General features: G+C 43.1%; 1 protein-coding gene across 1 annotated transcript in view; it reads right to left on the minus strand.

Annotated features, from left to right (window-relative positions):
• Positions 1 to 27,485, minus strand: part of LOC129703922 (kinase non-catalytic C-lobe domain-containing protein 1) — a 191,076-nt gene that overhangs the window by 33,801 nt on the left and 129,790 nt on the right. Inside the window, 6 exon segments of the mRNA XM_055646635.1 lie at positions 2,139 to 2,255; positions 3,176 to 3,390; positions 6,582 to 6,679; positions 11,015 to 11,108; positions 15,276 to 15,679; positions 18,425 to 18,675. Of these exon segments, the coding sequence (XP_055502610.1) occupies positions 2,139 to 2,255; positions 3,176 to 3,390; positions 6,582 to 6,679; positions 11,015 to 11,108; positions 15,276 to 15,679; positions 18,425 to 18,675 (1,179 nt within the window).

Raw genomic sequence — 27,485 nt, forward strand, 5'->3', positions numbered from 1 at the left:
GGTGATCATTAGGAGTAGATAGAGAGTAAAGGTGACCTCTGTGGCCATTCCCCTTGAATACAGGTATACTGTTGGGGTCAGGAGTGAGCAGCACAAGCAAGCAGGGTTGTGACAGCAAGCCTGGCTCTGAGGCACAGCAGAGAATGGCAACATCATGCTGAGCCATAGTGGTAGGAGATTCGCTAGTTAGGGGGCAGACATAAGATTCTGCGGCACCAATTGAGGCTCCAGGACGGTTTGTTGCATCTCTGTTGCCAGGGTCCAAGATGTCATGGAGTGGCTGCAAGATGTTCTCAAAGGGGAGGGTGTGCAGCCAGAAGACATTGTACATGTTGGCACAAATGGCATAGATGGGAAAAGGGATGAGGATCTGCAAAAATGAATATAGGGAGTTAGACAAATGGGTAAAAAGCAGGACCTCCAGGGTAGTGATCTCCGGATTACTCCCAGTGACACGTGCTAGTGATGGCAGGAATCGGAAGATAGGACAGATGAATTTTATGGCTGAGGAAATGGGTGCTGGGGGCAGGAATGCAGATTTTTGGACCATTGAAGTCTCTTCTGGGGCAGAGGTGTCAAAGTTACGGGGAGAAGGCAGTAGAATGGGGTTGAGAGTGTAAAATAGATCATCCATGGCCTCATTCTGTTCCTACATCTTATGGTCTTTCCAAGTGAACAGAAATCCTGTACAGATACAGGAATAAGAAAGGATTGGAGGGAAAGGGGCCAAACGTGGATTAATGGGACGAGCTGAGATGGGGCATGGGCGAGTTGGGCTATAAAGCCTGTTTCTGTGCTGCATGACCCTTTGACTGTCTTCCCTATCACTAATATAAGGGCCACCAGCTTATGCCAGCTGGTTCCATGAATATGTTACTTCCCTGAGGGAGACCTATATGCTACTTCCCGAGGGAGACCTATACCTTCCTTAGCTACTTCTTGCTTCTAATATACATACAAGAGGTTTGGGATCCTCCTTGCTAAGGTGATTGCGAGGCCCCTATTTTTGCCCTCCTCATTTCCTTCTTATATGTCCTCCTTTACCCCTCTTCTCAAGATTACACAGCTAGCAATGCTTTCTGGTTCCAATAACCCAGGTTCAACTCTGGCCTCTGGTGCTATCTGTGTGGAGTTTGTATGTTTCCCTTGCAAATTCATGGGGTTTCCTCCAGCTGCTTCAGTTTCCTCCCAAGTTGCAAAGATGTTTTGTTTACAGATACAGAAACAGGCCCTTTCATGCTGACCATCGATCACCCGTACACTAACTCTACGCTGTCCCATTTTCGCATCCTACACACAGGGGACAATTTACAGAAGCCAATTAACTTTTCATTGATATTTTAGTATCACTCGTGACATGTCATAGTGAAATTATTTGTTTTGCGAGGTATGCAAAGAGTCGCCACCTATAGGGCACCGACAAAATTGCAAAGTATTCATTATGTACCCCAATGGTCCCCCCGTGCCTTGCTCCTGTTTGTTCTCTCAGAGCCCCCCTCCCCCCCCATGCCTGGTCCCACTTTCTTCTCGGCACCCTCCCAGGCTGAGTCCCTCTTTGTTCTCGACCGACCTCCGGCACCCACCGTGGGCCCGCCTCTGGCCCCCAGAGGAAACCCACGTGGTCACAGGTAGAACGTGCAAACTCCGCACAGGCAGCAGCCTTACCCAGGATCGAACTCAGGTCTCTGACGCTGTGAGGCAGCAGTTCTACCGCTGTGCTACTCTGCCGCTACTGTGTGGTGTAGTATGTCGACTGGCAACTGTAAATTGCTTCTATTGAGTGGTAGACTCTGGGTGGAATTTATGGGAATGTTAGGATAGTATAGGATCAATGTAATTAGGTGTTTGATAGTATGAATATATTTCTGATATTTTGCTAAACTAATTATATTTTGGTATAATGTAACCTGGTTCACCTCACTGAATCTGGCAATGTTACTTTCCACATTGGATCAAATATTGCTAATTTTCAGAATAGGTCATCTATGACTAAACAGAAATTAACAATTGAATATAAAGCACATTCACAAAAAAGACGGGTCCTCTGCTCACTACCTATAGCACTTGACTTTAGTGCAGTTTCCGAAATCACAAGAGATGTAGAGAATGAGAAAGCCCTCCTGTAGTTTACACAATACCTGATATCCGTGACACTGTTGAATCTATCTTGCAGAAATTGGAGGAATTCACAGGGTGATGTGAAATAACGAAATGTGTAAAAGAATTGCTGAACATATCCTCCCATTACAGCATTACTGTAAAAATAATAACATTGTTTATTATTAGGTTTTGATCCAGCTAATATAAAATACTAAAGCATGGCAAAGTAAAGGAAATACAATTAGATGGCCATGTTTAAATACTTAGTGTTTTTAAGAAAGAAAAATCAAAGGTAGATAAAAATGCTGGAGAAACTCAGCGGGTGAGGCAGCATCTATTCTTCAGTCTGAAGAAGGGTCTTGACCCGAAACGTCACCTATTCCTTCGCTCCATAGATGCTGCCTCACCCGCTGAGTTTCTCCAGCATTTTTGTCTACCTACCATGTTTACATGCAATCGCTTGCCACTCTCTCCATGTCTTAATGGACACATCCACCTGAGAAATAATCTTGTGAATTGAAAGCTGAAACCCCCATCCCCCCCCCCCCCCCCCCCCCCCCCCCCAGTTATGCAGGGTACGTTAGCTTGCCTGAAATGCTAAGTCTTGTCTCAACCTATACAAACCTACCGATGAAGCACAAACTTATTATACCCTCTCAGAAAGATGGCACTGGTTCCACCATTCAACCAGCGCCCATTATACTGGCTGTAAGCTACCAAGATGCTGGTTTACACCGAAGATAGACGCAAAATGCTGCAGTAACTCAGTGGGACAGGCAGCATCTCTGGATAGAGGAATAGTTTGACGAACGGTCTCGACCCATTCCTTCTATCCAGAGATGCTGCCTGTCCCACTGAGTTACTGCAGCATTTTGTGTCTATCTTCGCTGCAAGGCAACTCTATCGATGCACTATTGCTTTTGATATAAAGTAAATATAGAGATATAAAATATAAAGTAAAAGTAGACTACATCCGGCAAATCACTTTGGAAAGTCTTGTGGTCATAAAAGATTTCCACATACAAACATTTAGTTCCTTTGTTTAAAATCTAATATTCCTTGCCATGCCACTTACCTGCTGTAAAGGTAAGCCATCAAACCCCCCACTGTGCCAGCCTGGAGTGCTTGTGTCTTGTTCTCACTGTGGTTCTGATCACTCCCCGGAGCATGAAAAGTGAGAAAGGAAATGCTATCGCTGGCCTTGCGATCCAGCGCTTTCAATTGGAACGGAGAGCTGACCAGTGAAAGGAGCAGAGAGGAATCCAGGCCCCACAGCTCCATCCGCAACATCTAGCGAGGACAAAAATGTCATTAAGAACACACAGCGTGATAAACTAGAACATTTGAACAATAATGAAATAATGTGAGGCAGAATCAACTTTGCTATAGAATGAAAAGAAAACATGCTGGACAAAATGTGTGTAATTTGATAATCCTTTGAGGGAATGTTGGAGTTAAAACAAAACAAGATACTCCCTGAAGAGGCCCATCATTATAAACATATATCCTTCATTTGATGGACACAGAAAAGTAGAAACACTGCAGTGGCTGCTTCCGTTCCTGATGGATACCCATCTCCGAAATCACTGACTGTGTTAGACGCACCTCTCTGCCTCATCAATACCATCTCCATACTACTACCCATGTGCCAAGCCATCAGCCTCCAAGTTTATTATCAATTACCAATACAGTCACTTTCCACAGAAATTCCAACTACTTGTGGATGGGAGACAGCAGATTGTTAGTGAAGCTCTGCCATTAAAACTGGCTACAGATATCACTGCTATTATGTTTTGTGATCATACCTGCAGTCAGTCTGGTTTGTTGTACCTACATTAACTGTGTGAGCATCTGTACATTTGAGACAATTTGTATCCCACAAACCCAGAAATTGCACTGAGCCAACATGTCCTGATGGAAACAAGGGTTGGAAATGTACAATGCAAGAGAACAGCATAAGAGGGAGACATGCATCTGATCCTGTAGCTTTTGAAAGACTGCAAGGCCACAATATTCACAAAGTAGGTTCCATTGTCAGAAGCTATTCAGTTGTAAATGAATGGAAAATTACTGTAGTTAATAATAAATAATAATAAATTTAATTTTTATAGCGCTTTTCTAAGACTCAAAGTCGCTTTACAATAGTAACAGACAATAGCAAACGGAGAAGCGATGAACAAACAGCGCCACCGTCATCTCCGTGCAGCACATACAGAAAGAATACAGACATAACAATAATAAAGACATTTAAACATAAAAACATCCCCCCATAATGGTTCCCATTATGAGGGAAGGCACAAAGTCCAGTCCCCATCCTCAGTTCACCCATAGTCGGGCCTATTGAGGCCTCCACAGTTGCCTCCACGGAGGCCCGATATTCCAGGCCGTTCTCGCCGGGTGATGGTGCTCCGGCGTCAGGAGAATCCTCACAGTGGCATGGGAACCCTGGGACGGCCGCTTCCGTACTGGAGACCGCGGCTTCCGAAACCAACAAGGCCACGCCGGTGGAGCTCCACAACTGGTGATCTCGTCGAGAGATCCCAGGCTCCCGATGTAAAATCAGCGCCGCCGCCTGCAGCTGACCGCTCCTCAGACCCGCTGCTCCGCGATGTTTTTTATCGCCGGTCTCAGCATACCGGAGTTCCAGCGCGGCGACCCGGGCAAGGCATCGCCCGCTCCACTATAGCGCTCCAGCGCTGTGCCGCCGCCGAACCGTGGTACTGGGCGGTCCCCGACAGGAAACGCCGCTCCGGGCCCGCTGGTAGACCGCGAGGACAGGTAGAAACTGCAGCCCGGAGAAAAGCTGCCACTCCGACCAGGTAGGGACCCTGAAGGATAGTTCCCCCCCCCCCCCCCCCCCCACCTAAAAAAGTTTAGACCTCCAAACAAAACACTTTAACTAACTAAAAAATAAAAAAAAAGATGAAGAGACAAACAGCTGCTGGCTGGGCAGCCATGCACAGGACAGCGCCCCCAACCCAAGTTGCGTATCTAAAGGACTTAGTTGTTCATGTCAACACACAAATTATCTAGTTTTAACAAGCATGAATGAATGCAGTGAAATTCCTTGTTTGCCTACCCAAGGTATGCAATAGTCACCACATAAAGGGCGACTATTGCATAAGTTACAAAGTAACAAAGTATCCCGCGACAAGTCCTCATTTGTTTTCCTCCCCCCTCCCCTCCTCACAGTGACCCCCCCCCCCCCCATGCTGGTTCCTCCTTTGTTCCTTCTCTTGATGTGGCGTCCTCATTCCCTCGTTACCACCTGAATTGGAGTACACAGTCTGATTCAAGGAATTTTAAGAAGGATGAAAGGTTTTAGCAAGGATGCAGATACGCTTTACTACGATGAGAGCTTGCCACTACAAGGTTAGACTGGAGAAGATGGAAATACTCATCAAAGATGGTTAACAGGGGATTCAATAAGGATGTGAAACTTCAAGCCGCGTGTGTGTTCCGATCCGTTCCGACGTCGGAGTTCCAATCATCCCGGTGAGAGGGTCTGAACATCCAGCCGTCCGTAGCGGCAACTGCGGAGGGTTCAAATGCCCCGATCACGGGTGAATAAAGAGGAAGATGACTGTACTTTGTTGCCTTCCCTCACAGTGGGAAACGTTGATTCCGCTGTGCGGGGATGTTCATGTTAAATCCTATCATGCATTGTGTTCTTTTTATTTGTGTGGCTGTATGGTAATTCAAATCTCACTGCACCAATTGGTGCATGTGACAATAAATGTAACTTGAACTTGAACTCAAAAGATCTGAGAACAAGATCTTCAAACAATCTTTTCCTCTGAAAGCTAAAACGTAACATTAAATTTCATCATTAATATCTGCCTTTTTTTGTTCCCAAGTGGTCTACATTTCTCAGCATTTCATTGCTGAATTCTATTGTTGGAGGTTGGTGTAATACCACACGGTATGGTGGTAGAAGAATGGGAAATCAAAGTGCTGGTTGAATTCAGCAGTTAAAGGGCCTGTCCCACTTGTGTGACCTTCACAGGTGACTGCTGACGCCTGTGATAGGTCGCCGAAATTTTCAACATGTTGAAAATTCAGCGGCAACCAGAAAGAGGCTACGACTCTTTGGAGGCCTCTCACGACCGTAGGAGACCGCTCACGACCATACAGGTCCAAAGAGTCGTAGCATCTTTATGGTCGCAGCTGAATTTTCAGCAGGGTGCCAGCAGTCGCCTGTGAAGGTCGCGGAAGTGGGACAGGCCCTTAAGGCAGCATATCTGGATGGCAATGGACAGATGATGTTTCAGGTCATGATCCCACTCCTTCAGACTAAAATAGAATTATGTGAATTCTGAATTAAATATAAAATAAAACAATGTTTCGGATAAACTACATACGTGTAATTCAGATCTGCATTGACTTTAAAAATGATAGAAAAATTCAATGTTAGAACTTATTTGTAATCCCCATAGAATATATCCGTCCATCTTTAATAGTAGTTTGAACATTTAAAATACCTTAAGATACTTCTTCTCCTCATCAAGCTGCTCCACCTTCACCTTTATCTCCTGAAGTTCTTGCTTAAGTTTAGGCAGCAACATCTTTGCATCAGTCCCTTTAAAATAAGATGCAGCAGTGCACTCTGAAAACATAGTTTACAGTAAAATATTGCTCAAAACAAAACCTTGAATTGTTCTTTTTCCTCTTCAGAAACTTCAGGAGCTATGGGTTACGCATATATTTTTTACTACCATTTAGTCTTTGATTTGTAGTTTGTAGTGACATAACAGTGCAAGGACAGCCACGGTGGTGCAGTGGTAGAGTTGCTGCCTTACACCGCTTGCAGCGCCGGAGACCCGGGTTCGATCCCGACTATGGGTGCTGCCTGTACGGAGTTTGTACGTTCTCCCCGTGACCACGTGGGTTTTCTCCGAGATCTTCACTTTCCTCCTACACTCCAAAGACGTACAGGTTTGTATGTTAATTGGCTTGGTGTATGTGTAAATTGTCCTGAGCGTGTGAAGGATAGTGTTAATATGCGGGGATCGCTGGTCGGTGCAGACTCGCTGGGCTGAAGAGCCTGTTACTGCGCTGTATCTCTAAACTAAACCAAAAGGTGAACTGAATTTGGGTGTCAATCTGAGTTTGGAGCACTACAATACATGTCTCTGGCTGAGAGGACATTTTAAACTTTGTGGAATAATGGCTTATCACTGGATTTTGCCTTGATTATTTAACTGCTCAAGTGGCAGTTTAGTTAAAAAAAAAATCCTGCTCAATAGATCCTGCTCAATAGATTGTACATTTCTCAACGTTGGGAAAGGTCACCGAATTCAAAGAATGGCGTGCAGCTGGGTCAAGAAATCTGCAGATAAGTTGTAAATGAGAGGTAACAGAAAACCATTGTAATCCTCAGCTAGTTTCAATCTATGTAACCATGGAGATGAGGGAATCAAACATTACTTGAAGAGGATTTTTTGCTGGCAACAATATCAATACAATATAAAGTCCAAGATTGATCAGGCTTTAGTATGCAAGTAAATACAATGCAGGAAACTAGCAATTTCCGCAATGCAGGAAACTAGTAATTATTCACCATTTTTCACACAGGATTATATCAGAAAAAGGCATTTTGAAATGTGCACCAAATTGTATGCATTTCAGGTTGACTTGTATGCTTAGAAATGTGTTCACGCAAGACACCATTTTCAGGTCTGCTCATATGGAAGGTGATGTTTTCTGGAGTATGCAGGTTTCTAAATAGTGTCTTGCCTTTCTGGAGGTTCGACCGGGTATGTCTTGTGAATCATACTTGCATGGAAAAATAATTTTCACTGTTAGTTGCATGTATAAGGGCAAAGTTCCAACAGAATGCTTGTTTAGAGAGATGGTGGGAGAAATGTACATGCCCTTGTCATTCCCACACATATCCACCCAGCATGTCCTGAGATTGCAACATTTAGAAAGGGATTCTCTGAGATGGCACAGCCTGGCCCAGAGAAACTCACTCTGGTAATGACACAAGTTAATTAATGACTCTCCTTTAGGCTTCCCTACCCTACACACCTGTGGCTCTCAATACCCTAAGTCATGACCTTCATCTGCATTCTTTGGGACATATTCCGGTGGGTGGGCAGCGTGACCGACGTCGCAGCGGCCTCTGCAGTCTGTCTGTCTTTTTTTTTGTCCCGTTGAGGGTATAGTTTGTAGTGGGCTTTTAAATGTGTATGTGTGGAGGGCGGGGGAGTGGGTGGGGGAAACTTTTAAATCTGTTCCCTGCATGGGGACCCGACCTTTTCCCTGTAGGGTCTCCGTTGTCATTGGGGCCAAGCACCGTGGAGCGGCCTCCAACCGGAACGACCTGGGGGCTCAAGTCACGGAGCCTGCGGAGCTGCGGACCTACCATCGTGGAGCTGGCCAGCTTCGGAGCGTGGAGAGCTGCGGTGGCGCGCTGCTGTGACCCGACTCCCGTGGATGGTGACACCGGGAGCTCGCGGGTCCCCGGTGGGAGGCCGCTTCACGGAGCACCATGGAGAGGCGACTTTATCCAGGTCGCCTCCCCTGTGGCCTAACATGAAGGATCGGCGCGGCCTTTCCCGGAGACGCGCCCGGGGCTTCAGTGGCGGGCGCAGTGTGGACTCTCGTTGTGGAGTGGGTGAGCCCTCGCTGGGGCTCGCTGGAGGGGAGCGCTCCGTTTTGCTGGCCCGGGGCAGCCGGCAGCCTGAAGTCGCAGCCTGAAGTCGCGGTCTGCAGAGTTCCAGCTGGTGCGGCGTCTACAGCCAGGGATCCCTCGTGGGGGACCCGGGGGAAGAAGAAGCCATCACTGCCGGCCCACGGCCAACTTCTACCGCGGGGCCGGCATGGACTTACCATCACTCCTGGAGGGGAGCTTCGACCGCCGGCCCTGTTGTCTACGGTGCTTCTGGCTGCGGCAGAGACTTTAAATCTCAACCGCCGTCCTGCGGCCTACAACAACTTAAAGCTTAGTCTCCGGTGAGGAAAGAGCCGATCCTGGACTGACTCTGGACTCTGGTCCTGTCCACGGGGGGGAAATGGAGAAGGACTGGCCAAATTTTTGTGCCTTCCACCACAGTGATGAATGCTGTGGTGGATGTTTGTGTTACATTTTTTATTGTGGTTCTTTATTATTGTATCGCTGCTGACAACCCAAATTCCACCAGCCTGGCTGTGTGGTCATTAAAATACAATACAATACAATACCAGCAACGGCGACTTCTCCCGCCCGAATTGCGGGGTTGAAAGTGACCTGGAGCGGGGCCTTACATCGCCTGGCGCAGCTTTAAATGGCCGCGGACTTGCTAGCGCCCGCCGGGGGCTCCAACATCAATACCCGGAGCACGGCCTTCCATCGCCCGGCGCGGCTTTAATGGCCGCTGACTTGCTAGCGCCCGCCGGGCTTTGACTTTGACACTGGGAGAAGAATGGAGAGCAGGGGAGAGACAAGACTTTGCCTTCCATCACAGTAAGGAAGAGATTCACTGGGATGGATGTTTGTGTAAATTGTGTTGGTGTGTGTCTTGGTTCTTTTCTTGTATGACTGCAGAAACCAAATTTCGTTTGAACCTCATGTGAGGTTCAAATGACAAATAAATGGTATTGTATTGTATTGTATTCTCATGACTACGCCCGGAGTCACAGCTTGTACTCTGCAAACCATTAGCAACAGGAACTTGAGATTTTGTAAATGCTGCTTCCAGAGTGCATTGAACTATGTGCTTTTCAGAAATATCTTAGTCAAGGCCCTTTTCTCACCATCTGATGATACACTGATGGTTTGGATAATAAGATGCTTTCTCTACTAGTCTGTGTGTGATACATGTTGTGAGTATTTTATAGTGCTGTTCTCAACTAGATAATACAATAATTTGTATAAGGTGATACCATACCAAATGGTGGGATCCGTTGACAAGATGCTCAGTGTTGGAAACTAAACTAGGTCTGTTCATTGAACAAGGTACAAGAGAGGCTAAGAAGAAGGAAAACATCTCATAGTGTATATTATATTCCTTACTTTAATGAAGGAGGCCATTTAACCATTGAGTTCATGTTTGTTCTCAAAGCAATCCAATCAATTATTGTGTAGAAAGGAACTGTAGATGTTGGTTTAAACCGAAGATAGACACAAAATGCTGGAGTAACACAGCATGACAGGCAGCATCACTGGAGAGAAGGAATGAGTCTGGGACTTAGTCTGAAGAATGTCACCCATTCCTTCTCACTACAGATGCTGCCTGTCTCACTGAGTTACTCCTGCATTTTGTGTCTATCTCCTATCAATCCCATTCCTTATAATTTATTTTCTCCCACATGTCCAGTGACTCTATTCTGATGTACATCCCATGAGCTAAACTAGGGGTAATTTAGAGGAGGCAATTTACCTACCAACCTCCACATCTTTGAGTTGTTCGAGGAAACCAGAGCACCTGGGGAAAATCCACATGATCACAGAGGCAATAGAGACAAGAGTGGAGGTCAGAATTGAACCTGGGTCAATCGTGAGGCAACAGCACTATTTGACGTGCAATGACATCAATGCCCCACATTTCCTAATGTGTTCATGAGTACCAGAAGGTCACCACTGCAATCTGACTCACACCTGGGGAGGTTCAACAGACTTAGGCCAGGGTCATGTTCTCAGAAGCAGAATGCCACCTTAATTCCAGTCACATTCATCCATCAGGCCCATCATGGGAAAAGGATTCACTACATATTGTATGGATGGACACATAGTATTCTGGTGCATATATTGAGTGTGTTACAGCAGTTTGACTGATATTGAACCAACCTTGGACTTTGGAAAATCCTTTCAAAAGCAAAATGAGTTCTCTTAGACTAGTTTTGATCACAATTTTCTTATTCTACCCTTGTATGCTTTAACAACAGAGCCAACACTATACACATTCACTTAATACACAAATGTATCATTAACCTTTGCAACCTTTTTCTTGTTGAAGGAGTTTCTGATAAAATGTTTTCGTTTTTCTGAAATTTTTAATCTCCATCATCAGCTGTTGTTCAAGTTCCTGTAAAATAAAGCGATATCAATATGGACGGACATTATTAAAAACACTAACCTACGTGCGTCAAGTACAAATGTATTTCCAGGCACAGCAAATAATTGTGGCTTTAATTTTGTTTGTCACAATCCTTCACTGTCTTTGTATTTGTGCCTACACTTGAGTTATCTTGCAGTGATCCCTCTCTCACAACTTTTAGAATTACACACAGATGCTCTCATTGAGGCCAAATGCACTGTTTGATCAGTTAATTCTTCAGTTGAAAACAAAAACCCTCTTGGTTGTGGGACCCCCTTGGAACTCCGGTTGTGAATTCTCTTTCAATCATTCCATAGAATGTTACTTCATGATTTCAATTCAAGGATGGAAAGAAGAAAGGTTATATCAATTCAAATTTGAAATGCAGCAATTTCCCCACATTTGTGCAACAATGGTTATTACTATTTAATTTTGTTACAGTTCATCATTTTGCAACCAGCTGCATACCCCCATCCCCATTGTTCCTACTGCGTACAGTTTCATTTTTAGCTTAGAGATACAGCATGGAAACAAACTCTATGGCCCACCATGTCCATGCCGACCATTGATCACCCATTCAAATGAGTTCTCTGTTAACACACTTTCCTTTCCATTCCTTTCACTCTTCAGGCAATTTACAGAGCACAATTAACCTGTAAAGCCGCAAGTTTATTTAAGTTTACTTTAGTTTAGAGATTCAGCATGGAAGCAGGCCCTACGGCCGACCGAGTCCTCGCTGACCAGCGATTCCCACGTTCTAACACTATCCTAGGGACAATTCACATTTCTGTATGTCTTTGGAGTATGAGAGGAAACGGAAGAATTCTGAGAAAACCCACGGGGAGAAGGTACAAACCCCATATAGACAAGCACCCGCAGTCAGGGTCGAACCTAGGTCTCTGGCGCTGTGAGACAGAAGTTTTACTGCTACACCACTGGGCCATCTTTATGATGTGGGAGGATATCGGAGTACTGGAGGAAACCCATACGGTCACAGGGAGTACTTGCAAACTTCACACAGTCAGCACCCAAGCTCGGGATTGAACCTGGGTCTCTGGTGCTGTGAGGCAGGAACTCCACTAGCTGCACCACTGTGCTGCTCATGCATGACGGGGAGTCAGAGGCTATACCCATATAACCATATAACCATATAACAATTACAGCACGGAAACAGGCCATCTCGGCCCTACAAGTCCATGCCGAACAAATTTTTTTCCCCTTAGTCCCACCTGCCTGCACTCGTACCATAACCCTCCATTCCCTTCTCATCCATATGCCTATCCAATTTATTTTTAAATGATACCAATGAACCTGCCTCCACCACTTCCACTGGGAGCTCATTCCACACCACCACCACTCTCTGCGTAAAGAAGTTCCCCCTCATATTACCCCTAAACTTCTGTCCCTTAATTCTGAAGTCATGTCCTCTTGTTTGAATCTTCCCTATTCTCAAAGGGAAAAGCTTGTCCACATCAACTCTGTCTATCCCTCTCATCATTTTAAAGACCTCTATCAGGTCCCCCCTTAACCTTCTGCGCTCCAGAGAATAAAGACCTAACTTATTCAACCTATCTCTGTAACTTGGTTGTTGAAACCCAGGCAACATTCTAGTAAAGCTATACAATGAGTACTTTCAGCTAACCTATCTTTGGGATGGTGACAAAGATGTCAATGAATGGAAGAGTTAAATGTGGCTCATGTAAAAGTAAGAGCAGGGTATCATCAAAGCTAACGTCATGTTTCGAATTATTTGTGAGTACATGAATCAGCAGTGGCATAATCATCATGTAATGGTCCAAAGAGCTGAGGGAGATCTGAACTAAATCTGTTCTATTTATGCAATGGGGAGGCAGGCACAGGATGAATATAGAATCTTCCATGGATGAGCACAGCAGAGGAGACAGTAATCCTGACACAGAGTGGAGCAGAGCATCTTCCAACATTCCTGGAAGATAAAAGGTAGTTAGTGGAATAGTAACTGGAACAAATGTGCAGATTCGGGAAATTCAAAACAAAAATTAAACTTGCTGGGAGTATCCAGCAGATCATCAGCATCCAGAGAGAGAGAGAAACAATATCACATTTCCATGGACTTCAGATTGGATATAAGATCTGTTAGCTTTTTTAGACTTCCGCAAACTTAAATATTCATAGACTGCACTGATGTAGTCTTACTCCTTGGAGCAACCTCTGGCCAGTAGGCTCTGACTTGTTGCCATGAAGGACGTCAATAGCTTCCTTGCAGAAGAAACATACGTTCTTCAGACAATATTCATCTTCAGCCTGTCCAGATACTCTGGGCATTCCCCCGTTATTGCAGCACCAGATAGAGCCATAGTGGTACAGCACAGAAAAAGCCCTTTGGCCCAACTAAACTGCACCGACCAAGAAGCCTTTCTATGACAAGGCCACTGGCTTGGGTGTTTGACTGATATGCCATTAAATCTTGAAGCAACAACCTAATCTGCTCATTAGAAAAGTGCAGTTTGTATTGTGCCTATGTCTCTTTAAACTAAGACTGGCTCCCAAGCTAGTAAATGCCAGTCTTGCAACAGTCACGGTGGCCCAGCGGTAGAGTTGCTGCCTTACAGCAGAGTGCAGCGCCAGAAACGGGTGCTATCAGTATGGAGTTTGTACGTTCTCCCTGTGAACTGCGTGGGTTTTCCCTGAGATGTTGCCTCCCACACTCCAAAGACATACAGGTTTGAAGGTTAATTGGCTTGATAAAATGTAAAAAAAAATATTGTCCAGTGCTGAGTGATGCTCCACCTACGCTTTTTCAGCGTACTACATCCAGACCCAGATCCCGAGCCAGATCAATAGAATGCTGCACACTAAAACTAGCAGCACACACTTAATACCAATATTTTTCTGGGAATCTTATATTGGAAGACTGTGATCTTTATGGTTCTTTTAACAATCAATGTGAGAGTGGGAAAATATATTCTTCTTATGCCAATGAAAAGTTGGAAAGGAATTCCTTGGCATTCTGCCTCACTCCAGGAACTGATTTTAGGTTGTAAACCTTGTGAGACTTTATAATGTACCAATAAATAATATTCTGGAAAGAAAAATATTTGTTTCTGCATAATTCTAACCCTAAATATGAATGAGAAACTTTACCCTTGCTTGCACTGATTATCTAGATGAACACTGAAATATAACACACACGAGGAACAATGCAGAAAATAACTTTGGGATTGTAATGAAAATTATTTTAATTGCTACAGTTTGATTTTCATCTGTTTGGGTTAATATGTTGAGACGCTGTTGCTGCCTCACAGAATTGATTAATACACAATGTTAATTAATTCTTTGCAGCAGTGTCTGTAATGTTCGATTTGCTGCAAGTAGTACAATGGCTCAGAATAATTCTTCTGAAAATCTTTTACTGCATTAAATGCACATTGACATAACTATCCACAGGTTGTCTCTGGCTAACAAAGGGTTCTATTTTATACTGATTCCACAAGTAGATTTTGTCCATAAGTCCACAAAAATCACTTAATGCGGTAACTTCCCCCACAATGAATGTAGAGAAAGAGGAAACTAGTTCTGCCACTTGTGGGAATGAACACATATATATTAATATCAGACTTTCCATTCTAATAATATCATAGAAGTTCATTTGTATATAAAGGGGTTTGTAAGTCTGGTGTTCGTAAACCTGCAATTACTTGGATTTATTAATATTTAGCTATGATATTTGTATACTGAAGAAAACATTTTAACTAACACAACTGGTTTAGCAACATTTAACTATTGTTTAGATATATTTTCAATATTAGTTACAAAAATGAATTATCTTGCAAGATAACAGCTTCTTTAGGAACTGACGCATACTGTATAGCACAACATATGTAAGAAAAAGGCAAGTTGAGACAAAATGGATATTTACAAAATTAATTCAGAGGACAAGCCTAGAGGGTGGCACTCCTAAGTAGCAAAAGCATGAAGACTTCATAAATCCATTGCTATACAGTAATACAACTGCTGTTGCTGCATATCACATTTAGCTCTACCAACAAGTGCTCAGTTACTAGATATTCGTATTTTTCCATTAAATTAAAGCCACGTTTAACAATGGAGTGACGCAGTCTATTAAAATTAGTATTTCCAAAGTCCATTTGAGAAGAAAGACTAATTGGCACTTACCGACAATTTGGCTTCTATGTTCTCTTCTTCATTAGAGTTGAGTTGATCTGGTTGTTTTTTGCACGTCTTCATTTGCTGGTTGAAACACTCAATTCCAAACATTGCACTTTTCCACCCTGGATTGCATCTCTTTTTCCCCATACTTGACTCTGTTATTAGGCTGGCATTCCCTTCCCTCACTTCATTACTTTGGCTAAATTTTACACCTTCAAATGAAATACAACTTTCAGCAGTAATCTGGCAACTACTTTCCATCGGATGTAAATGTTTTGACATGTTTTCTTTCTCGTCACCATTACCTGACTCTAGCTTCGTCAAGTCAGTTGCATTTGGCATTGTGTTACTGATATCTTGCCTATGAATCACATCAGCATTGGTTTGGAGCTGGTCCTCCTTGCATTTAGCTGTGCAAGACATAACAATGTTATTTGCATTAACAAGTACACTCTTCAGACAAACACCTTTTATAATATCTCATCTCTAAACTGTATTTAACAGCATGACCATCCACTTGCACTCTGGTAGATATGTAATACTACAAGTTTGATTCAAATGGCAGTTACCAGGACAACCAACACCAGCTGAGATATGTGTCGAACTCTTACCAGCATTTGTCTTACTTTGTTTGTTATGTAGCTCAGCTCCTCGCTATAACAGGTTCAGTGAATTATATATATCAAACTTGTCAAATATACTTTCATACAGCTATTTTCTTCTAAGTATTTCCATTGGAATTTAATTTCCACTCCTTTTGGGGCCTCAGTGCCACCTTTCTGTCACCCTGAGGGAAATGAAGCTACGCTTGACTTCTTGCTCTCTGGTAAATGTAGACATTGAATCCCTGGGCACAGTAATTGGTTGGTGGGTTTAGCATAAGACTGCTTCACAGGTGCCATTTTGTAAGATGCCACAGTAGATACTCTTTAGTTTAGGGATATAGCGCGGAAAGAGGACCTTCGGACCATCAAGTCCACACTGGCCAGTGAAACCCGCCCATTAACACTACCCTGCACACACTAGGGACAATTTTTACACTATACCAAGCCAATTAACCGACAAACCTGTTGTCCGGAGGAACATTCTTAGTATATTTTGAAACAATTAATCAAAAGCCGAAGATAGACACAAAATGCTGGAGTAACTCAGCGGGACAGGCAGCATCTCTAGATAGAAGGAATGGGTGACGTTTCGGGCTGAGACCCTTGTTCAGACTAAAAGCTTAACCAACAGCTTTGTTGATCTGACCAACCATTCAAAAGCTGAAGTCAATCAAAAGGTAAAGTTGATCAAAATGAATACTTTGATATAGCATGACATTTCTCTGGCCTTATCCATGTATAGATTGTATATTAAATTTTCAGCTGTTGATGGAGATTGAGTATCTTATACATCTTCTGTCCCTGGAGTTTGACTAGGTACCAAACTTCAGAATGGGCTTCTAGTATTTAAAGATTCAAACTCTTTGTGCAATGATTCATAAAGTATGTTGTAACAAAAAGTGCCGTAATACATTACATTTTGTGTCTCCTGCATCTGACAGAACCGTGGAGGCTGGTGGTGATATCATTGTGCAATGAGGCTTTGAGCCCAGGCAACCATTCTCAATATGGGTTTTGTGCTCGGGGCAATGTCTTAATAAATTTGTATAACTGACCTACAGGCCAGGAAATGGGTCAAAGCCAGGGCTGCATCCTGGTAGTTGGTACTTAGCAACACCTGCACTAACCAGTCGAAACAGGGATGCATTATATCCAGGCGATAATGTTTTGAAATATGGATCTCCTGATACTCAGATAGACTGACTTAAGCCCGTTAAAATCATTTTCCTCTGTAGCATGTGAAAAATCCAACATTTCAGAGGTGACTCATCTCCCTTTGCACAATTGCCTACAATTCCACATTTCTCCCACACGCAGACAGACATTTCGAAAGCTTACAAATATGAAGAAAATCTTATCAGAAGCTCTCTTTCTGTCCCTCATGTCTGTGCTGTGAAAAAAATACTGAATTTATCCTGTTCCATTTCTCTTTGCCTTCAGTCCCACAGGCTTCAAGTAGAAATGAATTTCCCAGTCAAATGCTATGACGTCCCCAAGCATTTCTTTCCCTTTGCACCCCTAAGGGCCTGTCCCACGATGCAAGTTCACCCAAGTGCTCTCCCGAGTTTAAAAAATACAAACTCGTGTAAGTACGTGGAATGTATGTAGCAGGTACGTCGGAGCTCGTGGATGTCTCGTAGCGGCTCATTATGCTAACGGCAGGTACTTGGGAAACGCGGAAACACGTGAAGTTTTTTCAACAGTGTGAAAAATTTCCAAGAGCAAAAAAATCCTCGTGATGAGGTACCACGAGTTTGATTTTTTATTTTAACTCGGGAGAGCTCTTGGGTAAACTCGCATCGTGGGACAGGCCCTTTACCTGCCACAATATCTTATTTCATGGCCGATCCTTGTTCAACTTTTTCTCCATTGACCATTTTTATGGGTATGACATGTATGTTCCAGACTTGGATGAGGACACAGATGAAAGACCCATGTGAAGTGGGTTACTTGTGATTATTTACTATTTTTCATGTTGTTTCATAACACATAAGATGAAATAAGCTACATCTATGGCGGCACGGTGGAGTAGCGGTAGAGGTTGCTGCCTTACAGTGCCAGAGACCTGGGTTCGATTCTGACTACGGGTGCTGTCTGTATGGAGTTTGTACGTTCCCTCCGTGACCTGAGTGGGTTTTCTCCGGGATCTTCAGTTTCTTCCTACATTCCAAGGACTTATAGGTTTGTAGGTTAATTGGCTTAATCTAAGTGTAAATTGGGCCTAGTGTGTGTAGGATAGTGTTAGTATTTGCGGATCGCTGGTCAATGCGGAATTGATGCGCCTAAGGGCCTCTTTCCGCGCTGTATCTCTAAACTAAACTAAACTATGGGGAAGTAGCACTCTGAATTAGAAATCACTTCCAATTTAAATTATTAATTATACATTATATAGCTGGTGTACTTGATGTTTGTGTATTCTATAAGCCAGACTGGGATGGAAAGGAACCAAGTATTATGTGCATTGGAACATTTGCAATTCTAATTTATTTCCACACATTAATACATTATTTTTTTAATTGAAAATCATTTCAACTGGATTGTAGAAAATACCTGCAACCAGATTGTCAGAAAAATGGTTCAGTTTCAATTCTGGTGGATTTGAACGTGATAATTGAGGTTGTTTGCAGATTTCTCTGGTTTCCATATCAACTGTTTCCTTTTCCGATCTGAGCATTGTTTTATCCCAAGCATCTTTGCCACCTCTTTGTCTCTTCTGCACAAGAAACAATTTCTTTTCCTTTGTTTTATTTTGTAGTGTAGGGTTACAATCATTAAATACTGGCTTTATTGCGACCTTCGACCTGGGACAAATAATAATTAGTTTGTAGTGGGTCAAATATCAAAATTAAAATGTAACTATTGCAAAGATGACAATTCTGGTAAAAATTCTGTGTTTCATTCTGCACTTTTTTAACCTTTTGACATTTACTCAAATAGAAATCTTGCATTTAATTTGCAATAAGATTTATTACTACATTGTAGTAATATGTAGACTGTCTAAACAAATTTTACCAACACGTTACATTAAAGCTGGAAGGCCAAAAGACTTTCTATTCCGTAGGTTTGATGGAACAGCTTTTAGAGAATAAGAAAAAGTGAGAGGGAGAAAGTGCGTGTACGAGAGAGAGAAAAAAATTGAAACAGATGTGTAGAAGAAATATTGCAGAGCATTAACATCTATCCAACTGATTGAGTTATTACTCAAAATTTGTTGAGAACTGGAGCGAAGGAACTGTGTGTGGAGCATACAAGACATTATAATCACAAAAGTACGGCCATCTTGCTGGGTTATATGGACAAGACAACTTTCAGAAAGAAGGACGAATTTATAAACAATGCTTCTTTTTTTTGTAGGAAAAGTACCAGCATGCACCTTTACTAAACATACGTGCCCCACAGCTGGAAAACAAAATGATGACGTTTAACTTTTAAGAGGTGCTGGTACGCCTTAACAGTATATAGCATCACAGAAAAAAACACTAAGGATAACTATAGCAACATCCACAGTCCACCACAAATGGTGTCACAACTAATTCAACCATAGCAGACAATCTGCTGACAAAGAATTCACATAGAGTACATGGGTAAAGATGTGATATAGAAGTTCAAGTTCAATGTGTCTTGGCCAATTGATAAAATTAAAAATATGGAAATCAGGTGCAGGAGTAGGCCATTCGGCCCTTCGAGCCTGCACCGCAAATACTACCCAAACTAACCCCATCTTCCAGTACCAGGAATGTCTCGTTGCTGGTCAAGTTTCTTCAAGCGCGCACACACAGGCGCGCGCGCACATGCACACACACACACACAGATGCGCACACACACACGCGCACACACGCACACACACACACACACACAAATACTTATTAAGTGCATGAAGACTCATGAATATATCAGACATCAAGCAGCAGGCTCAAGAATTCTAATAGCCACAGGTGAAACAAATATACTCATTTCTATTGTAATCTTTCAGTTGATAGTTAAAAGGGCCCTTTACAAATGAAGACAGGGGAGATTGTGTTGTGGAAAATTAAATAACAGTTAACAGATTTTTTTTAGGGCAACCTTCTCAGAAGGAGACACACTGGAATATCCCAGTGAAGAACAACATGTTTAAATGTAGCTGAAAATGGAGAAATGAATGTATTGAAAGCAGAAACCTCTCAAGGTTATGAAAGAGGGGGCTAAGGAGAAAGTGGATGCACTCACTGTCACATTGCAAACATTCTTGAAAGGTAGCACCACTAATGGAGACAGATAGATAAAACAGGGAACAGCATGATGTCAGCGACATCTTCAATAATGATAAATTGATAGAATGTATTATTATTAATAAAAGTGCTAGCAGGACATTTTGATGATAACAATAGGATAGAGCAGAGAGACAGATTTATGAAAGGGAAATCATATTTGACAATATTATTTTCATTCGTTTTTGAGGTTTACAGTAAAACGAGGAAGGGGTGTGGCATATTTGACGCTTCCTGAGAATAAGCACAAGACATTGTTAAACAAAACTGAAGACCATTGGATTAGGGGTTATGAACAAGTGTAGACTAACAATTGTTTAATGGACAGAAAACAGAACAGGAATAAATTGGTCATTTTGTTATTGCGGAGCAGTGACTAGTAGGGTGTTGCAGGGACTAAAGGGTCTGTCCTACTTACGTGTCCTTGGCACGCAAATTACGCGACCTCGTCGTCGCGTTGAGGCGCATGGGCATCGTATGGCCACGCGGGGCCGGTCCCACTGAAAAGTGCGGAGCGGTATGGAGTTGTGCGCGACATCGCGCGGGGCTCCGAAATTTCTGTAGCGAACGAAATCTTCGCGCACCAACGGCCTGTCGCGTAACTGACGGGCAAACTGGGACAGGCCCAAGACCCTGGCGTGACACAGCGTCTCACCTCCAACAGCAGCAGAAGCAGGCAAACGATCGCCGAACACGGCCTGGGGCTCACGGCCGTTGCGGTCCGAATCCGCCCCTACTTCTACTCCCAGAGGGGGGGGGGGGCAAGAAAATTGAAGATAGACAATAAAATGCTGGAGTAACATTTTATTGTTGAAGACTGAAGAAGAGTCTTGACACGAAACATCACCCATTGCTTTTCTCCAGAGATGCTGCCAGTCCCGCTGAGTTACTCCAGCATTTTGTGTCCATCTTCAATTGACGTTCAGCGCTCCAGATGGCTGTGCGGGTGCATGAAATCGGGTGTGACCTTCGCGGGACCATCGCGCCTCAACACGAACACGGGGTTGCATAATTAGCGTGCCAAGGACACGTAAGTGGGACAGGGGCTTAAGGCTCGGATCCCAATGGCTCACAGTCTATTATCAATGGTTTGGATGAGGGATCAGGATGTCATATGACACTTGGTCCCATTCACCCAATTTTATTGATAACATGAAGCTGGGTTAGCAGAAAGAGTTGAAAAGAGGATCTATTAAAGGTTCTTGGGAAATGGACAGGCTTGCGCACATGTACGATATAGCAAATGGAAGATTAAGATCCACTTTGGTAAAAAAGCGTAGTTTTTTTAAATGGTGGGCAACTGCAATGTGTTGGTGTACATGAACATGACAGTTAACGCACTGCAATAGACAGCAATTGGAGAAGCAAAGGGTGAGTTTATTGCAAAAGGATTTGAGTTCAGGAATGAAACATCTCGCTGCTTGAGGCTGCATCTGGAAATATTGTCCAGGTCTGGTCTTCTCATCTAAAGAAAGATATCGTTGTGATACAAGGCGAGGTATCGTTCACCAGATTGATTCCCAGATGGTTGGGGGCTGGGAGGAGGAGGATTTTCCCATGAGGGAGGATTGAGCCCATGCTCTCAAGACATTAGAAGAATGAAATGTAATCCCATTGAAAAGTGGAAAATTCATGCAAGGATTCCCAATGTGGAGATGAGGAGGATGTTAAGCCAGGCTCAATCCTAGTCACAAATTAAGAAGTCAACCATCAGAATTAAGATGAGAAGAAATGTCTTTGTTCATGGAATAGTGAATGTTTGGGGTTCTTCACCAAGAATCTTATGGAGGTTTGACGTCTACACATATACTAATAGAAAAGGATAAATTATTGGAAATTAACGGATATGGGGCTGGTAAAAGAAAGTGGTGCTGATCTTATCAATGCACATTTATTGGGAAATTCCTCAGCTTCTCATAAATTTACTAGTGATAGCAGCAGAATTAAGTAATTCGGCCCATCAACCCCATTCTCCTTCTTTCTCCCCATAACCCCTGACACCCGTTCTAATCGCAAATCTGTCAATCTCCGCCTCCTGCAGGAGAAACAGAGTAATTGCCAATGTTTGTGAGAAAATCCCCATGGTATATTATTCATGGCGTAATTACCATTCATAAGTATGTCAATAGCATATAAGATAAGTTAAATATAGTTACTAAATACATGCAATGCAATTATATGGTATGAAGTTTGGCAACATGACATATCTTGGAACGAGTGCTTATAATCATCCTTCCTGAAATGTCACTGCTGACACTCAGTAGGTTACCAGATGGGGAGTATAATATGTGTTACACATAAATGCTAGGATGGGAGAGCATAGAATTAAGTTCCACCTACACAGGAATGTTTCAAATATTTAAGATGATTGCTCAGATCTTTTGGGATCCTTTCAAAAACCCTGTTATTGTCCAGATGCATCACAAATGCCAATTTAACAATTTAGTTTCACCAATTTTAACCATGGAATTCACATGCCTCAAAATTCAATGGTGCAAAGCTGTTTGTCCAGGCAAAGATTTTGTGGAAATGAAATATAATAAATATTTTGGATACGGATCGTTACAATACTTGGATAATTGGACTAGCACGGATGGACTATGTATTGATGTATGAATGGATGTTATATATGGAGCTAGATATCTGATTAATTTTAGAAAAACGTTGCCACTTACGGCTGTGATTTTTGGCCATCTTACTCAAAGTCCGCCTCCGCTGCGCAGGAAAAGAGGATTTTTTTAAAGAGTTATTAGTGTTTAAAACATGTTGAGATTCTCTCTCCTGAAGGCCACACCCATTCCAGAGGGACTATAAAACCCTGAAACCCTGAAACAACCTCAGTCAGTCTCTGCAAGATGGTGGAGTGAGAAGGTCATGTCTCTCAGTCCGAGCTGTGAATAACACTGAACACATGTCTACTAAACTGTGAATAGTTTTACTGACCTGTCAGTGGCCTTAATGTGGTTTGAAAATATAGTTTAGAAATGCTAAAGCTGTGTTGCCCTTTGGTCTGGAAATGCTAAAGCTGTGTTGCCTTTGGTTTGGAAATGCTAAAGCTGTGTTGCCTTTGGTTTGGAAATGCTGAAACTGTGTTGCCTTTGGATTGGAAATGCTAAAGCTGTGTTGTCTTTGGTTTGGAAATGCTAAAGCTGTGCTGTCTTTGGTTTGGAAATGCTAAAGATGTGTTGCTTAATTAAAGTTGCCTTGCCTAATTGAAAAATTGGTTTGCGAATGCTAAAGTTGCCTCGCCTAATTGAAAAGTTGGTTTGAGAATGCTAAAGTTGCCTTGCCTAATTGAAAAGTTGGTTTGAGAATGCTAAAGTTGCCCTGCCATCCATATAATTAAAAGTCTAATCTTGACCACTTCCTGTTTGCGCTGTATATTGATTTTAGGAAAAATGCTACCACGTATGGCTGTGATTTTTGGCCTTCTCCGCTCATCAGGTGCCGAGGATTTTTCCCATTAATGAAAAATAAAAGAGTTATTAGTGTTTTAAAAATGTTGAGATTCACTCACATGTCTATCACGTCATGAAGGCCATGCCTCTTCTGGTGGGAGGGGGGAGGGACTATAAAACCCAGAAGCATGGGCGTGGCTCAGTCTCTGCAAGATGGAGGAGGGAAAGGTCACAACTCGCTGTCTTTAGTGACCTTGCACCCTGCTTGAAATGGAATTTCAAGGAATGGCCGTGAGTCAACTGCCAGGCCACCAGCCATGAGTGAGTGAGCTGCCAGCACAACAGGCTTGAGTGACTGAGCCGCCAGCCCAAGAATCCATTAGGCTCACAATGTCCATACTAGCCCTCTGTAAACCAGTCCATTCAGCGCACACCACCTATACTAGTGCTCCAGAAAGCCCTCCCCCACTGGCCACCAACATTGGAATTGGTGGAGAGGTGGAATATTGCATTGAGGGACCAGCTCTCCCGTGTGATGCTGGGACCCAATGGGTCCTACTTGGTCTAGTGGCTCTTAGGGCTAACGGAATCAAGGGATATGCGAAGAAAGCAGGAATGGGGAGCTGAATTTGGGTGATTCTGATCTGCCATGATCATACTGAATGGCGGTGCTGGCTCGATGTGCCGAATGGCCTACTCCAGCACCTATTTTCTATGTTGACCTGGTTTTGCTCATCGTTGGGTTCTTGCTGGAGTGTCAAACTGCAATATAAGTTTGTTATTTACCAACGTTCTTGGGTATCCAGTCACTATAGAATGATTCTGTCTCCTCACTACCAAAACACATGCTTCATCCTGACTCTCCAATCCTGCAAATCGCCAACACTTTCATAGCTTCTCACACTCACCCCCAACTGCTGTCTACCCAGTTCCATTTCACAACATGCTGTTAGTCTCCCTGCAGAGTCTGACAGTCATTGGTCCCTAATTTCCCAGCTTTCTTGAGCCTCCTTTTTCTCAATCCCTCAAAAATTTGCCAGTTTATCCTTTCCCCTGGCCAGCCAAAAAGTTTACCTCTTCCCCTGTTCCCAATACACTTCCTCACAGATGTCCTAGCAACCCATCATTGGTCCATATTCCTACACCCAGCATGTGTCTGCCTTTGGGAGAGGACAAAGTGCATATTTCACTTACAACGCTATCAGAATTGAATTTAATTGAATACTTCATTGTCACATGTGACAAATGACAGTGAAATTCATTGCTTGTATGCTCAAGGTATGCAAATAGTTACCACATAAAGGGCACTGACAATGTTACATATCTGGTGTTATCCACTGAGGATGTAACTGAAGCTTTATCTGCTGAGCCAACAACCAAAGCAGTTGATGATCCATTTTTGTGTTATTCTACAACCCTTGAAGGATACATAATATTTTTTAGGCACCTTACTCCAGCACATTCCTTACATTACCTTAGAACCCACAGAGTGATAGGAAGTAACTAAAATCATGGCAGGATTTCACAGGACCTGTCAGATAATAATGACATTTCACCTGAGGACTCAAGTAATAATCACAACTTGTTTTGAAACATATTGCAGATTTCAGCAAAAGTTTTAGATCAGTGACATTAATTTGATCGTCACAATTTTTTTCACATCAGGCAAACTGACAGATTCAAAAATAGAATTCCAATCCAAAATTAAATTCAGTGAAAAGACACCCAATAAAGCTACGGAAAGGCTTAATGAACCACCGTGGCCTAAAAATCCATCAGACGAGAATGAAATACTCGGAGAAGGAGAAAGAGGTGCAGCGCACAGGCCTTGAACCTGGTGAGACGCAGGAGGAGCCTGGCCAGGACTCACCCCACAGAGCCCAGTCCCTCCACGCACTAGAATCTCCCAACCCCTGCAGAGTAGTTATTCAGAGGGCTGATCCGTGGCCGTGTGCTGTTGGGATGCAAGTCGGGGCCTGATCAACCCCAGCTGGGTCACCTGGGCGAAAGTGTCTGATGTTGTGAGACCCAAAGCACCCGATGACCTCAGGTCACATCACTGAGGATACGTCCCAGCGCAAATAGAAGATGTATATTTTTCACATTATATTTTTGATTTGTTGAAGAGACGTTCTTAGTGGAATCCAGCTTCACATAACCAAGTCAGAATCCATATCGTTTTCAATCGTAGTTCAAGTGTCATAAAATTAAACTAGCCAAATTTGGGTGCAAAAATTAACAAAAATACATTCTAAAGTGATGTTGAATTGCACTGGTTCATTGTAATCTTAGTATTTACTTAGACATGTCAAGAGTGGACACAAGGAACTGCAGATGCTGGTGTACACAAAAAGACACAACCTGTTGGAGTAACTCAGTAGGTCAGGAGAACTTTGTCCATCCACCTGCCAATCAAATCACTTCCTCACCTGTAACACCTATCACTTGCCAAGCTTTGTCCCACCCTACCTCTCTTTCCAGCTTTCTTTCCCCAATACAATGGGTCTGAAAAAGGGCCCAATCCGAAATGTCATTTATCCAGTTGTCCAGCGATGCTTCATAACAAGAGGATTTCAGTATAGGAGTAAAGAGGTTCTTCTGCAGTTTTATAGGGCTCTGGTGAGACCACATCTGGAGTATTGTGTACAGTTTTGGTCTCCTAATTTGAGGAAGGCCATCCTTGTGATTGAGGCTGTGCAGCGTAGGTTCACGAGATTGATCCCTGGGATGGCGGGACTGGCATATGAGGAAAGATTGAAAAGACTAGGCTTGTATTCACTGGAGTTTAGAAGGATGAGGGGGAATCTTATAGAAACATATAAAATTATTAAAGGATTGGACAAGCTAGATGCAGGAAAAATGTTCCCAATGTTGGGCGAGTCCAGAACCAGGGGCCACAGTCTTAGAATAAAGGGGAGGTAATTTAAGACTGAGGTGAGAAAAAACTTTTTTCACCCAGAGAGTTGTGAATTTATGGAATTCCCTGCCACAGAGGGCAGTGGAGGCTAAGTCACTGGATGGATTTAAGAGCTCTATCTAACTGAGCTCTAGGGGCTAGTGGAGTCAAAGGATATGGGGAGAAGGCAGGCATGGGTTATTGATGGAGGACGATCAGCCATGATCGCAATGAATGGTGGTGCTGGCTCAAAGGGCCGAATGGCCTCCTCCTGCACCTATTTTCTATGTTTCTATATTTCTATGCTGCCTCACCTGCTGAGTTACTCCAGCACTTTGTGTCTTCTTTTGTAAAGCATCATTTAGAGTTCCTAGTCTCTGCTCTTGACATAGTTGCATGTCTGAGTAAACACTGAGTCATAATAATTATATAATAAGACAGTGAGCAAACTCCAACAGTTTCAGTTGGAACAGCTGGCATTTTTCCATTCAAGGGTAATCAAGTTTGCAATTGCCACATGGCTCCTGCTTGAACATTGTTAGCAATTTCACTATTGCACAGACAATGGTTATGAAGTCCAGGATGGAATGTGGATCTGGGGCAGTTCCCTAACATGTACACTGGAGTATCTATCTACTGCACCTCTATCAGAATGGACCTCGGGGTGGAAGATTGCAACCTTCACGCGGTCTGCCCTGTTTCGACGAATGCAATCAACCCAGCGTGCACAATCCCATAAGATCAAATAGAACAAGTTGTCCTACAACTTTAGGCTGTGCATCCCTTTCGCAAGAAGAAGAAGAAGAATGGACTTCCTGCAAGAACAATGCAGGATCTCCATTCATTTCAGTGGAAGAGAACCACAGTGCATGAGTAATGCAAGAATTTGAAATATGTTTCTTATCTCTTCTAAGCAGATGAGTAGCTTGGTTGATGTCCTGTGTCATGGTATACATTTATCCTGAATGTTATTTATTTATTTATTTATTTCATTTTAGAGATACAGCGCGGAAACAGGCCCTACGGCCCACAGAGTCCACACCGACCAGTGATCCCCACACATTAAC

This window comes from Leucoraja erinacea, chromosome 15 (genome assembly GCF_028641065.1).
Source record: "Leucoraja erinacea ecotype New England chromosome 15, Leri_hhj_1, whole genome shotgun sequence".
NCBI lineage: Eukaryota > Metazoa > Chordata > Chondrichthyes > Rajiformes > Rajidae > Leucoraja > Leucoraja erinaceus.